Source organism: Boleophthalmus pectinirostris, unplaced genomic scaffold (genome assembly GCF_026225935.1).
Source record: "Boleophthalmus pectinirostris isolate CB_2022bp ecotype Guang Dong unplaced genomic scaffold, ASM2622593v1 HiC_scaffold_14, whole genome shotgun sequence".
NCBI classification, from domain to species: domain Eukaryota; kingdom Metazoa; phylum Chordata; class Actinopteri; order Gobiiformes; family Gobiidae; genus Boleophthalmus; species Boleophthalmus pectinirostris.
In genome coordinates, this window is record NW_026571047.1 from 939,352 (window position 1) to 953,825 (window position 14,474).

General features: G+C 41.0%; 1 protein-coding gene across 2 annotated transcripts in view; it reads right to left on the minus strand.

The window, feature by feature from the left end:
- LOC110154053 (dynein axonemal heavy chain 9) overlaps positions 1-14,474 on the minus strand; it is a 567,616-nt gene that overhangs the window by 70,461 nt on the left and 482,681 nt on the right. For both annotated transcript variants that reach the window (XM_020917987.2, XM_055150409.1), the window contains exon 71: positions 4,545-4,772. In XM_020917987.2, coding sequence (XP_020773646.2) covers positions 4,545-4,772 — 228 coding nt within the window. The remainder of the gene's footprint in view (positions 1-4,544; positions 4,773-14,474) is intronic.

Genomic DNA, 14,474 nt, shown 5'->3' on the forward strand with positions numbered 1-14,474 from the left:
ACGCACCTCACTCACTCACACACCTCATTCACACTCACACACCTCACTCAATCACACTCACACTCACACATCTCACTCACACTCACACACCTCACTCACACTCACACACTTCACTCACACACCTCACTCACACTCACACACTTCACTCACACTCACACACTTCACTCACACGCCTCATTCACACTCACACACCTCACTCACTCACATACCTCACTCACACTCACACACCTCACTCACACTCACACACCTCACTCACTCACATACCTCACTCACACTCACACACCTCACTCACTCACATACCTCACTCACACTCACACACCTCACTCACACTCACACACCTCACTCACACTCACACGCCTCATTCACACTCACACACCTCACTCACTCACATACCTCACTCACACTCACACACCTCACTCACACTCACACGCCTCATTCACACTCACACACCTCACTCACTCACATACCTCACTCACACTCACACGCCTCATTCACACTCACACACCTCACTCACTCACATACCTCACTCACACTCACACACCTCATTCACACTCACACACCTCACTCACCACTCACACTCACTCACACTCACACACCTCACTCACACTCACACACCTCACTCACACTCACACACTTCACTCACACACCTCACACACACTCACACACTCACTCACACACTCACACACTTCACTCACACACCTCACTCACACTCACACACCTCACTCACACTCACACACCTCACTCACACTCACACACTTCACTCACACACCTCACTCACACTCACACACCTCACTCACACTCACACACCTCACTCACACTCACACACTACACTCACACACCTCACTCACACTCACACACCTCACTCACACACTCACACACTCACTCACTCACACACTCACTCACTCACTCACACACTCACACACCTCATTCACACTCACACACTCACTCACACTCACACACCTCATTCACACTCACACACCTCACTCACACTCACACACCTCACTCACACTCACACACCTCACTCACACTCTTCAGTCACGCACATACACACACACACTTCATTCACACACACTTCATTCACTGTACAGAGGGCACAAGAACTCCCTCTTGGGTTGCAGTGAGAAATGACGTCACTCAAATGACTCTAAAACTATAACTGCTAGTTTCAAAATCCAGCGTCAACAATGGTGGAGTCACACAGGCAGATTAAATGTCAAACTAAAACAAGCACAAACAAAACCCTCATGGAAATAGACATGTGAAGATGACCTGCATATATCCCAAAAGTCCGGAATTGAAAAGTGTGAGTCTGGAACTGGAGTTCCATACATTTTAAGGCCTCGTGATGAGTTCAAGGTACTCCCGTTAATTACAGACTGTGGCTAAAAAAGTGGAAGTAATCTTTTAATGCTCCTTTTTACTCTGATAATTAGCGCAGTGCTCATTCACTTGGTTATTACATTCAGTCCATTACATTTCCAAAGAGGAATTAGGATGAATGTGCTATATACAGAGCGTGCCCATACAAACACAAGGCTCTTTTACACAGTTTGGGATCTATATACAAAAGTATATATAGGCTGTAACACTGGTGACATTTGGCAATTTGCAGGATAACTGAGGCTGAATGTAAGTAATTAACAAATCAATTTACAAAGAATAATACAAGGCAAAGTTGTAGGTCAGATCTGTAGAGAGGCCACTATGCTGACAATTGAGAATACAGGTTTTTAAGAGACTATGTCAAGTAAAAATATATAGTCCAGTTTCTACATAGAAGATTTGACCAAGATTTTTCAAGTGTTCACACAATTTACAATGCAAATCTGGTTTATTTCAATAATTAGATTTAAAACCAGATTTATAGTGACTTATGTTATGTTTAAAGCAGCTCTGCTTGTGTACAAGTCTCTCCATGGTCGAGCACCAAAGTCCATCTGTGACATGTTAGTGTCATATGAACCATCTCACACTCTGAGGACCTCAGGGACCGGCCTCCTGCTGGTGCCCAGAGTCACGACTAAACAAGAGCGTTTCAGGTTCATGCAGCTAAAACCTGGAACAGTCTGAACATGTGAGACAGACTCTTCTGTGACGCTGTTTAAATCCAGGCTCAAAATATTTCAGTTTAACTGTGCATATAACTGAAAGGTTTTCATTCCGCACTCTTCTCTCCAATTTATGTCCCTCTTTTTAAATTTTAATCTTCATGATTATTTATGTTTTGATTTGTTTTTATTATGATTTTAATGTATTTCTTATTCTATCAAGCACTTTGAATTACTTTGTGTACGAATTGTGCTGTACAAATAAACTTGCCTTGCCTTATGTGAGGAAGAGCATCCGGTGTAAACTCCTGACCCAGAATGACATGAGAATGAGCAGGAGTCCTATTGTTTAGCAGCACATATATGAAAGCTGTGTGAGACTCAGTGGAGCTGGTCTGTATGCAGCACCTGTAGTGTTGTTTACTGCACCGGTGTGATGGTGAGAAACGCTCCCCCGCTCACAGGCATATGCTCACGATGTGCTCATGAATATATCCAAATACATTATGCAACTTAACTCATTATGCACTAGGTGTTCTGCATTTTAACTGCACCTATTTACTGTTTTTAATGAAGATGTCCCCTCTCAAGTGACTACAGTGTTTTGGGCCATTTCACAGTAATGCTGGTGGTCAGGGGTCTGTGCTAGGGATTTGTGATATTATATTTTTCGGACCATAAGGCACACTTAAAATCCTTTAATTTTATCCAAAATTGACAGTGCACTTTATAATCCAGTGCGCCTTATGTATTAATTCTGGTTGTGCTTACTGACCTCGAACCGATTTTATGTGGTACCTAGTGCTCAAAAATCTGTCAAAATATTTTATTACGACTTTGGTAAGTTATGGAGTCACACCGCTTCATGGATTGTTCAAACATTATGGCTACCGTAGTCAGGAGTAGGGATGGGCATGATTAGTCGATTAATTGATAATGGATCAGTAAGAATTTCATCGATTACGTTAATTTTAATCGACAAACCGAATGTAGGTTGCTGTGTGTAGTGTGACCAAACAGGTCTGTACATGTGTCTCTGCATCAGAAGGAGCGAGACACAAACAGTCGGGTCAGTCTGCAACGTACTGAAGCACAAATGTGTATTTAACGATGACTTGTACAAGAAATTCCACGCTTTCTGTTGCGTTCAGGACAAGTGTGAGTCCATGTGCACAGTGTATAAAGCAGGAACATATGTTTCTGTGTCCAGTGGGAAAAAGTTTTGCCAGGTGAGAGTCGCTCAATGTCGATGACAAGGCCCCACCTCCCTCCCCCCGTACGGTGTCCTGGTTTTGACAAACACAAATCTGGTCACACTAACCTGTATTCTACTGAGTCATGTCTTTTAATCTGACAGAAATTGACCACATCAGTGCACAAGAGCTGTAGTTTTATCTTCGCTTAGTTTATGCAAATAGCGATGCGGTTTTAAGTTTTGTTTCTGTGAGAGTTGCGCAAAAATTAATTAAACACATTATAATTCTATTATATTAAACGGATTGATGTGGCTCTAGAGTGGTTGCGGTTTATATGTCAAAAAGTTTAATATATTTATGCAGATTAGTAGTGCAGATAGTAATAATAATGATGATACTTTTAATATAAAAACGTTAATGATTAATCGATAATTGATCGTTAATTCTTCCGACGATCAATTAAGAAAATTTAATCGAATGCCCATCTCTAGTCAGGAGTCTCTTGGCGTAAAGGGCAAATTATAGTTCTCTGTCGACTCACTGCACACTGCTGCTGTCACACAAGAACACATATTTTCCATTGAGTCGTGTCCTTTAGTCTGACAGAAGCTGAACTCCATCAGCGCACAAGGAGCGAGCTGTTTTTTCGCTTTTATTTTATGCAAATGAGCCATGTGGTTTTAAGTTCAGTTTCTGTAGAATATAAGCAAATGTGCAAAAAGCTGCTTTAAACACATTATTACTCAATTTATATTTGAGTCATCCTTGTAGGGAAAAAAAAAAAACCTTAAATGATTCACTTTCATAATACAAAGATTCAAAGACAAGATAAGACAAGAAGACAACACCGGGCGAGTTACATCACGATCTGCCAATGGATCGTGGACATCTGGGCTAACGATCAGTCTCAAGTGTCGTCTATTTGTTTTGCTTTAATGTGCCTTTTAATCAGGTGCACCTTATGTATGAAAATAGATGAAAGAATTCCACATTATTGATATTGAGCCTTATAATCCGGTGTGTCTTATAGTCTAAAAAATACAGTATATAGGTTAGAGTATTGCAGTATCGATACAGGCCTATACTGACTGGTCTCTCTGAGGTATAAAGGGAAGCTAATAGTTGTAAATGTTAGAAATTAAAATGATGACAGTGCAGTTATTATCTAAGAGGTTTTATTTCCATCCCTCCATGTCTAAGCACAGCCTACAAACTGTCCTGTTTGTACTACTAGAGCAGGTGGTCCCATAACATCTATATCTTGTCCTTCTTTGCACTACTTGGGTAGGTGGTCTCATACCTGGCTGAAATTGTCCAGAGCCTTGTGCAGGTTGGCATGCATGCCCGTAGGTGGCTCGTTGGTGATCTTGATGCAGTTCTCCAGGATGCCCTGTGGGATGATGTGGCCCTCCGGTGTGGAGGAGGGCTCGGCACTCACAAACACCCTGCACTGCTCGTGACTGCTCTGTGCCTGCTGCTCTAGGAGCTTCTCCAGCGTGCCCAGCCAGCGAGCTACCAGATGGATGTTCTGCAGCACACAGGGTCACACAGGGTCACACAGGGTCACACAGGGTCACACAGGGTTATTCATTTACAACAACACAAGAACTATATGCCTGGAATGTTCCACAGTAGTGCATACAATTCTTCTATCCAGCGTTCTTAATGTTCTTACTGAGCTCGTCTCTCCACAGATCTGATTCAAAATGACATCATTACTGCTCCTGTTGTGCAGTTCTTATAGTTTGTTAGAGTCTGGGCAGAGAGTGCAGCAGAACTTCAGATGAAATATGAGATGTCTGAGCCCATAAAAAGTTCTATATTGTTCTTATCGTTCTGTGTGTAAGAACAATCTTGTGAATGATTTGGCTTAACCTGGCCTGGAAGCATCATCTCTTTGTTTAAATGGAATAAGACTGCATTGAATATCATTCTATGGAACATTCCAAACAAAGCAATAACGTGTCCATGGAGACAAGCAGGCGTCAGAAAAGTGACATAATGGACCTTTAGAGGAATATAACAATATAAAAGCGGAGAACTACACCAAGGAAACAGTGATATTAAGAAAGACCCCAAACAGATTAAAAACAAAGAGAAAGTGCAGCTTTGTGCTGTGCTGTAACAGTTCAAACATTAAGACTGGGCGCACAACACGGGGCCAGTAAACAGTGTGTTACATAAACTGAACGGCCCGAACCTGAAGCCATATCCTGAAGCTCATTTACTGTGTGTACGTTTTCATTTTATTTCATTGTTTTTCTGGCTCTGACCCAAAACAATGCAGTTCAGTTTATCCTTATAAAACCACAGTGAAGAGGATTTCACATAGAATGTTTGGATACACATACATACACATACAGACGCACACAGATGAACACAAAGGCAGACAGATGCACAAAAAGGCAGACAGATGCACAAAAAGGCAGACAGACTCACACAAAAGTACACAAAGGCACACAGATGTACACAGACACATACATATGTACACAGACATACATAAACGCACTCAGATGTACATAAATGCACACAGAGGCACACAGACGCACACAGATGCACAAAGATGTTCACAAAGGCAAACAGATTCACACAGATGCACACAAAGTCACACACAGATGCACACAGACATACACAGGCACACACAGACACACACAAAGGCACACAGACACACACAAAGGCAGACAGATGCACACAGATGCACCAAAAGTCACACACAGACATACCTAGATGCACACAGACGTACACAGGCACACACAGACGTACACAGATGCACACAAAAACACACAGATGTACACAGACGCACACAGATGCACACAGATGAACACAAATGCACACAAAGACACACAGATGTACACAGACACATACATATGTACACAGACATACATAAACACACTCAGATGTACATAAATGCACACAGAGGCACACAGACGCACACAGATGCATACAGATGCACAAAGACGTTCACAAAGGCAAACAGATTCACACAGATGCACACAGTCACACACAGATGCACACAGACATACACAGGCACACACAGACACACACAAAGGCACACAGACACACACAAAGGCACACAGACACACACAAAGGCACACAGACACACACAAAGGCACACAGACACACACAAAGGCACACAGACACACACAAAGGCACACAGACACACACAAAGGCACACAGACACACAAACAAACAAACAGAGCTTCATAATGGTTTAATAAGATCTGGAAATGTCTGTATTACTGTGTTTGCCTTGACGATGAGCAAAATACAAAAAAATAAATAAATAAAAATAAAAAATCATTTTTGCAGTAACTATGAAGTGACACAAAATTTAACAACAACTATTTCATTTGAAACATTTTGCTGTGATCCAAAGATATTCTAATTATTGAGCATTCTAATTATTCAACATGATGAGTTTATAAGTGCTTTTAACAACTTTGTCATGGTGAAGCTAATGGCAACCAGTACCAATAACAGAGCAGCTGTTTATACACGACACAAGGCCCAATTTAATATAAAACACAATTGTATGTCATATATATATATATATATATATATATATATATATATATATATATATATATATATACATATACAACTCTCCATCAGTTTGGGGTCCGTGGCCTGAAAAACATTGAAGACTACTGGTTTAAATAATGCAAAGCAGTCTAAACTAGGATTCACAAAAGTGTTGAAAAGTATCAGAAAATAGCCGATGCTAAAACTACTGTAGTATCAGTCACTATCAGTATCAAAACTAAAAAAGTTCCACTGAGAGGACAGAAATGAACCTTCAGCTCTAGAATGATGTTGACCTGTATCAGAACAAGTACAGTTGTGCTCATAAATGTACATACCCTGGCAGAATTTATGATTTCTTGGCCGTCTTTCAGAGAATATGAATGATAACACAAGAACTTTTCTTTCACTCGTGGTTAGTGCTTGGATGAAGCCATTTATTATCAAACAACTGTGTTTACTCTTTTTAAATCATAATCAAGTCATTGACCTTCAAGTCCAAGTCGAGTCCCAAGTCTTAGTCTATTTTATCAAGTCAAGTCTCAAGTCTTAAAAATAATTACACAAGTCTGACTTAAGTCCTAGTCACAACTTGCAAGTCCCACCTGTGCTACCATTTAAAGGTGCACTATGTATAACTTTTCTGGTGTCTTCATGGGGACATGGAGTTTGGTGTAGAATGTTCCGGTATGACAGCATATCCATCTTGCATTTCCTCAGTAACATGGGTTTTATTGATCTCAAAACTTGCCTTCTTCTTATCATGAGTGGCTCACCTCTCCACAGATCTGACATGTAACTTGGCCCTGTGGTGTCGCCTGCTGTCTCCGCTGAGACTGTGGAACATTCCAGCAACATCTCCATGGAGAGAAGCAGGTTTCAGACTCTCCGCCAAAAAAGTTATTAGAAAAAGTTTGAAAATCATACATTCAGAAAGACAGTATTGTTATTATATTATTATATTATTATTATTATTATTATTATTATGAATATCAAATCTATTCCTTAGCATGAAAATCAAGTTTGAAATGTTATTATCCTGGCAGCGCTGCTCTAAACCAGCTCTCATAAAGCGTTGGTGTGCCCGCCTGATCTCTCCACATTCTTGGCGGGCACAGAGCGCGGCGAGGCAGGGGGCGTGTACCATCGGCCGAGCCTGGATGAGCCCAATTTTCCATGTGGACAGACGGGACTGTTCCAGGAAAAAGCCAGTGAGCGATGCAGACGTGGCCGGAAGCGTGCGGCGCTGGAGCGTTTCAAATGTAATTACACCACTAATAACTGCAGCCATTAATTCTTAAGCCTCTTTACTTTCTCATTTGCCTCTGCTCACTACATTTAATCTCCCTTATGATGCTGCAACTAAGACTTATTTCCAAGCCACAGGACGCTCAGGAGAAGTACATAACTTTTTGGGTACTTCTTATAAGGTCTAAATAATTATGAAGTTTGGAATTACTGAGAGTTTTGAGGAAAAAAAAAAAAAAAAGCTGTGCCATCACTATTCAGAATAAAGAGAACGGAACAATATAAATCCTGCATGTTTGTTGTATGTATGCAGACCATTATAGAGTTGACTAGGGCTGGAAATCACAGCATCGCTCACGATTCAATACAATACATCATTAAAAAATCTAAATTATATACTGCACATGATACTCACGATACTACAAGAACATTTTAGCAACAGTATTTCTTTGTTAAACCACTACTTGTGCAAAGTGAATACGAAATAAATTTTTTGAATCATTAAAAAGTGCATATGACAAGTGTGTTGCATAATTAAGTTTTACGATAAAATACTCTTGGGCTACGTTCAGACTGCAGCCTGAAGTGACCCAAATCCGATTTTTTTGGCCCCTATGCTCCTGTATCTGATCTTTTAATGACAGTCTGAACCACACAGATCTGATTTTTTTTTCAAATGTGACCCAGGACACATGCGACTTCAGTCTGAACGGCCAGGGCACATTCATCCCACCTACACCTCAGGCTCGGAGTCTCGTCAATGGAGGGAAAGTGAGGATAGAGTGTTCATTAATATTTGGGGGGATCACTGTATTCAGGCCAAATGGGAGGGGTCTTATAGGAATCGGGCGTTTTCTGAAATAATTGTCAAAGAAAGGTCCAAGTGTAACTGCAAACGGTCCTGGCTCCAATGCTCCAATGCTGTCACTAAAGTTTAAGGGAAATCTAGATCTGATTTTCTGAGGGTCAACCCTCCAAAAAATGTCAATAAGCGGATTATATTTTCTACTGTATACTCAAAACCCGCAGAACAACTTCAAAACATCATAACAAAACATTGGCATATACTACAAACTGACCCTTCATTGGGTGTGGCTTTTAAAGAGCACCCCCTAGTGGTGTATAAAAGAGGAAGAAACCTTGGAGATAGACTTGTGCACTCCTGTCTTCCTCCAAATCAGACCAGATCATATTGACTCCTGTTCCTGATGGAAATCGCCTGACTGCACCGCTGTGGTGGTGCAGTCAGTGTAACTACATGTGTCGCTGCAACAGTTTTAAGCTCCTCACACTGGAAAAGAAACACTGATCAGAGGAATTATATCCTGCAACACCAAGTCTGTGATTTACACGATCACTTGCCCCTGTGGTAAAACCTGTGTGGGTAAAACAAGCAGGGCTTTAAAAACACATACTGCAGAACATAGGAGCACAATCAGATGTAAAAACATGAACTGTCCTGTGGCGGTTCATTTGAATGATTTTAACCATCCTGTCTCTTCCTTAAGATATACTGGCATTGAACACGTAGAACTGCCCCCTAGAGGTGGGAATCTAGAAATGCTCCTGTCAAAAAGAGACACTTCTGGATTCACCAACTTAAGACTCTCGCTCCTCACAAAGTGAATGTGGAGTTTGATTCTAAGATGTGTTTTTGTGATAGACTTAAACTATTTCTGTATTTTATAAAATGTTTTTTTTTTTGTAAATATCTAAACTGTTGTTTCTTGTTGTAGAGTAGGTTTAACTCACTGGGTGACCTCACTTTGGGACCTCCCGTTCATTGAAGGGGTTTATGGGCACCTGGACTGGCAACCATTTTGTGTGTTGTGGTCCAAAACAAGAAAAATATCTGATGAAGGCTTTTTTTTGCCGAAACGTTATTTTGTTAATAAAGGAGTTTTTGGACATCGGCCGACCGAGTGTGCGATGCATTTTTTCACCCTTGTCTGGCTACTCCTTGCATTTGCACCTCAACAAGAATTTTAGTGTGCATTTTCTGTTTATTTTGGTCCTGGCTCCAATATCGACAAAAAATAAAGAGTTTGAGAGGCTAAAGACTCACGTGTAACCTGTCCATTTTACCAAAAACTGGACAAGCCCAGCGTTAAGGCGACTTTCGTAAACACTGAGCACACTCGCTGCGTGTGACGTTGTTGCATCAGCCTCTCCACTTCCACCCTTTCACGCAGCATCAGTGTCTAGGCTCTGGGGGCTGACAGGTCAATAGTTGTGTTCAAGCTCTAGAGCTTGATGGAGAGCAGAGGCCTGTGTAACTGTGGGAGATTCTCAGAAAAAAGGCTAATATATGATTCACAAAGCTGAATCATATTTTTTGTTCGAGACTCTCAAACTTGTCTTTAATCTTCTGTCTTAAAGTCCATTCAACTGACAACAATCACGTCTTTGGGGTTAAATAATGGCACCACTTCCTGCAGCGATTGTGAAAAAATAAAAATAAAATCACTTATACAGACAGAGAAGACATTAATCTCTGTGCCAGTTTTTGTTTCATGTGGATAGGCGCAGTAATTACAGAGATATGAACCATAAACCAGGTCAACAAATCTGCATCTGTGCACCTGACAGTTCCACACAGACTCCACCTGAGAATCCTGACCTGTCTCCAGCTCTGTTTAAACCAGGAGCTCTTCAGAACGTTGGGAGGTCATGGAAACGCAGCCTTGCTCATTTGTGTGTCTGTTAGCTTGTCTTGGTTGCTCTGCCAGTGTGTCCTTGGGCCTGACACCAGCCTCCCCCTGGCAGCCCGCGCCCGTCACTCGCTGAATAGAGGCTTCAAGTGAAAGCACTTTGCAGGTACAAGAGCCACTTGTGGAGATTTTGACGAGCGTAAATGTGTAAATGTGTCTGGAAGCAGTCTGCAGAGGTCTGGCTACACGTTTTTGACAGCTATGAATTTGTCTTCACGATTAAAGTGCATGTGACAGCTCTTCAGGCTTTTTTTTTTTGTAAATCTGACTTGGTTTGGTGGGGTAATGCATTGTGGCCAATTTTTAACATAGTTTCATCAGTTAAGTGGCAGTTTGCAGGGAAAAAAAAAAAGTAGCGATGAGTTCTAAACTGTAATTCCTCTCCCTGTGTCATCAGCACAGAAAACAACTATAAAACAAAAGAAAAACAAAGTTTTATAAAATTACTGCAAAGAAAAAAAATAAAAAGTGATATAAATGGCAGGTAGGAAACAAGCCATTTTTAAGGCTTAAACAATATCAAATTTATGTCTAGAATACTTTAAAAACATAATTCAAATCAGTACAATCTAGAAAAACTAAGGCTATGTCCACACGACAACACTCCTGATTTTTTTGCTTTGCGGGAAAAAATTTAAAAAAAATCGCGTCCACACACGTGCTGAATCAGTAAATATTTGCATCCACACAACAACATAGCACAGAGTGAAAACGATGTAATACACGTGCCGCACCTGTATGTGGCGCTGTTAACAATGATAATAATATTTAATAATGCAAATCTCATCACCGTTTTTAAACTTTAAGGTTATTTAGCCGATTTTAGATGTATTCCGGTAATATAGTCGTTTCGTTTGGCAAAAGTTAAACATAAGTCACAGAAAGAACCTACATATTCCACTGAGTCGCTTAGTTTATGCAAATGAGTCATGTGGTTTTAAGTTTAGTTTCTGTAAAATGTAAACACATATGCACAAAGTTGTGTGGCTAGGGAAGACTTGCAGACACAGAAACGACGTGTCTGGACGCAGATCATTTCTGATACGGTGATATGCGGATTTGTTTCAGTGTAAACGTAGTTTTTGTTATTGATCCGTGTGTGTAATCTGCGGTGTGTGTTTTTAGCATTAGCATTAGTGTGTGTCTCGGTTGCTGGGCAACAGGAGCGGCATCATTTTGGCATCACTCTTGTGTGTCCTCTGTGGAGGCCAGTTCGAGGGCCGCGGGCTTCGCTGCATCGGAGGATTCTGGCGATGACAAGATCATGACGTCATCGTTTCCCAAAAGCTGTGGTTTGCTCGTCCACACAAAAACGCGACACCGGCGTTCTCAGATATCTCCACTCTGGAACTTGTTCTCAAAAAACTCTGTTTTTGCCCACCTGAAACGCCGGCTCCGTGTGGATGAACTAACTTCTCAGTTTTGACCAAAAAACTTTGTCATGTGCACATGCCCCTAATTGTTACATGTCAAGTGTGTTGCATAAACAAGTTTCCTTCCACTAAAACAAAAGTAGTGTAGTGTAGTGTGGTCACAAAAAAATAAGACCAATCAAACCATAAAATACTCAGCAGCTTATGATAATAGTACTGTATCACCAAATTTAGTGTCAGGATATATTGATATTTCTATATTTTTGCAGAGTTAATATTAGAAACAAAAGAATCTTCTTAAATCCTTCAAAGACTGGATCCTTGGTATACACAATACAATTCAATAGTTCATTATTAAATATTCCTCATCTGTTTGCAAAATGTTCCACAGTAGCAACACACATACATATCTGTCTTACATGTATTAACTCACAAGACACTTTAAGAGCTCAAAGATAATTTGGAAAACATGCATTTTTACACATCTGATAGGTAACTTGGCCAATGTTTTATAAAATTACTGCAAAAAAAAAAAAAAAAAAAAAACGACCTGTTTCACCTGTTTGATTTGTGTCCTTATGTTGCCAAGTTCTGGGTTTCTGTATCAAATTTATGTTTAGAATACTTAAAAAACTAAACATAATCCACAATCAGTACAATCGAGAAAAAACTAATTGCCATGGAGAATAACAAATTATCGGAGCATAATAGGAAATGGAATATTTGCTCTCTGGTATTAGGGATATAGTCATAATAATCATCTTTATTGTCCTTGTTTACTTCTTGTACTCTTTATTTTAATATGGCTTGAGCCCTTTGTTTGTGTTGCTTCTACCTTTTTATTTTTTGATTTTTATTTTCTTGTATGTGTGTGACCTCTGATCATGAGCTCTGGGTAGTGACCGAAAGGACAAGATCACGGATACAAGCGCTCGAAATGAGTTTCCTCCGCAGGGTGGCTGGGTGCTCCCTTAGAGATAGGGTGAGGAGCTCAGTCACACGGGAGGAGCTCGGAGTAGAGCCGCTGCTCCTCCACGTCGAGAGGAGCCAGTTGAGGCTCGGGCATCTGTTCCGGATGCCTCCTGGACGCCTCCCTCGGGAGGTGTTCCGGGCATGACCCACCGGGAGGAGGCCCCGGGGAAGACCCAGAACACGCTGGAGGGACTATATCTCTCGGCTGGCCTGGGAACGCCTCGGGGTTCCCCCAGTGGAGCTGGAGGACGTGTCTGGGGTGAAGGAAGTCTGGGAGTCCCTGCTTAGGCTGCTGCCCCCGCGACCCGGCCCCGGATAAGAGGACGAACATGGATGGATGGATGGATGTGTGTGTGTTTTATGTTCTTTTTGTATTGTATATTGTATTATTATGTATGATGTATTATTAGCCATCGATCCATTGTAGCAGCAGCAGTAGTAGTAGTAGTAGTAGTAGTAGTAGTAGTAGCAGCAGCAGCAGCAGCAGCAGCAGCAGCAGTAGTAGTAGTAGAAGTAGCAGTAGTAGTAGTAGTAGCAGCAGCAGCAGCAGCAGCAGTAGTAGTAGTAGAAGTAGCAGTAGTAGTAGTAGAAGTAGCAGTAGTAGTAGTAGTAGCAGTAGTAGTAGTAGTAGTAGTAGCAGTAGTAGTAGTAGTAGTAGTAGTAGTAGTAGTAGTAGCAGTAGTAGTAGTAGCAGCAGTAGTAGTTGTAGTAGTAGTAGCAGCAGCAGCAGTAGTAGTAGTAGTAGTAGCAGTAGTAGTAGTAGTAGTGGGTTTGTCAATAATAAATAAATAAATAAATGGAAAAAATAAATAAATAATAATAATAATAATAATAATAATGCATAAACAATTAAATTTGCCTGGTAGAGGTCTGCATGGGACAGAATTTTCAGTCCCGCTCCCACAAAGAATTGTAATTTTCATTCCTACTCCTGTTCACTTCTGTGATATTTTGTCCCGTTCTCGCCCAAAAATCCTGCAAGAAACTTAAAACCACATCTCTAATTTGCATAAACTAAGCGAAGATAAAACTACAGCTCGTGTCGCTGATGTGGTCAGTTTCTGTCGGATTAAAAGACATGACTCAGTGGAATACAGGTTAGTGTGACCAGATTTGCGTTTGTTAAAACCAGGACACCGTACGGGGGGAGGGGGGTGGGGACTCGTCATCGACATTGAGCGACTCTCACCTGGAAAAACTTTTTCCCACTGGACACCGAAACATATGTGCTGCTTTATACACTGTGCACATGGACTCACACTTGTCCCGAACGCAATGGAAAGTGTGGAATTTCTTGTACAAGTCATCGTTAAATACACATTTGTGCTTCAGTACGTTGCAGACTGACCCACTGTTTGTGTCTCGCTCCTTCTGATGCAGAGACACATGTACAGACCTGTTTGG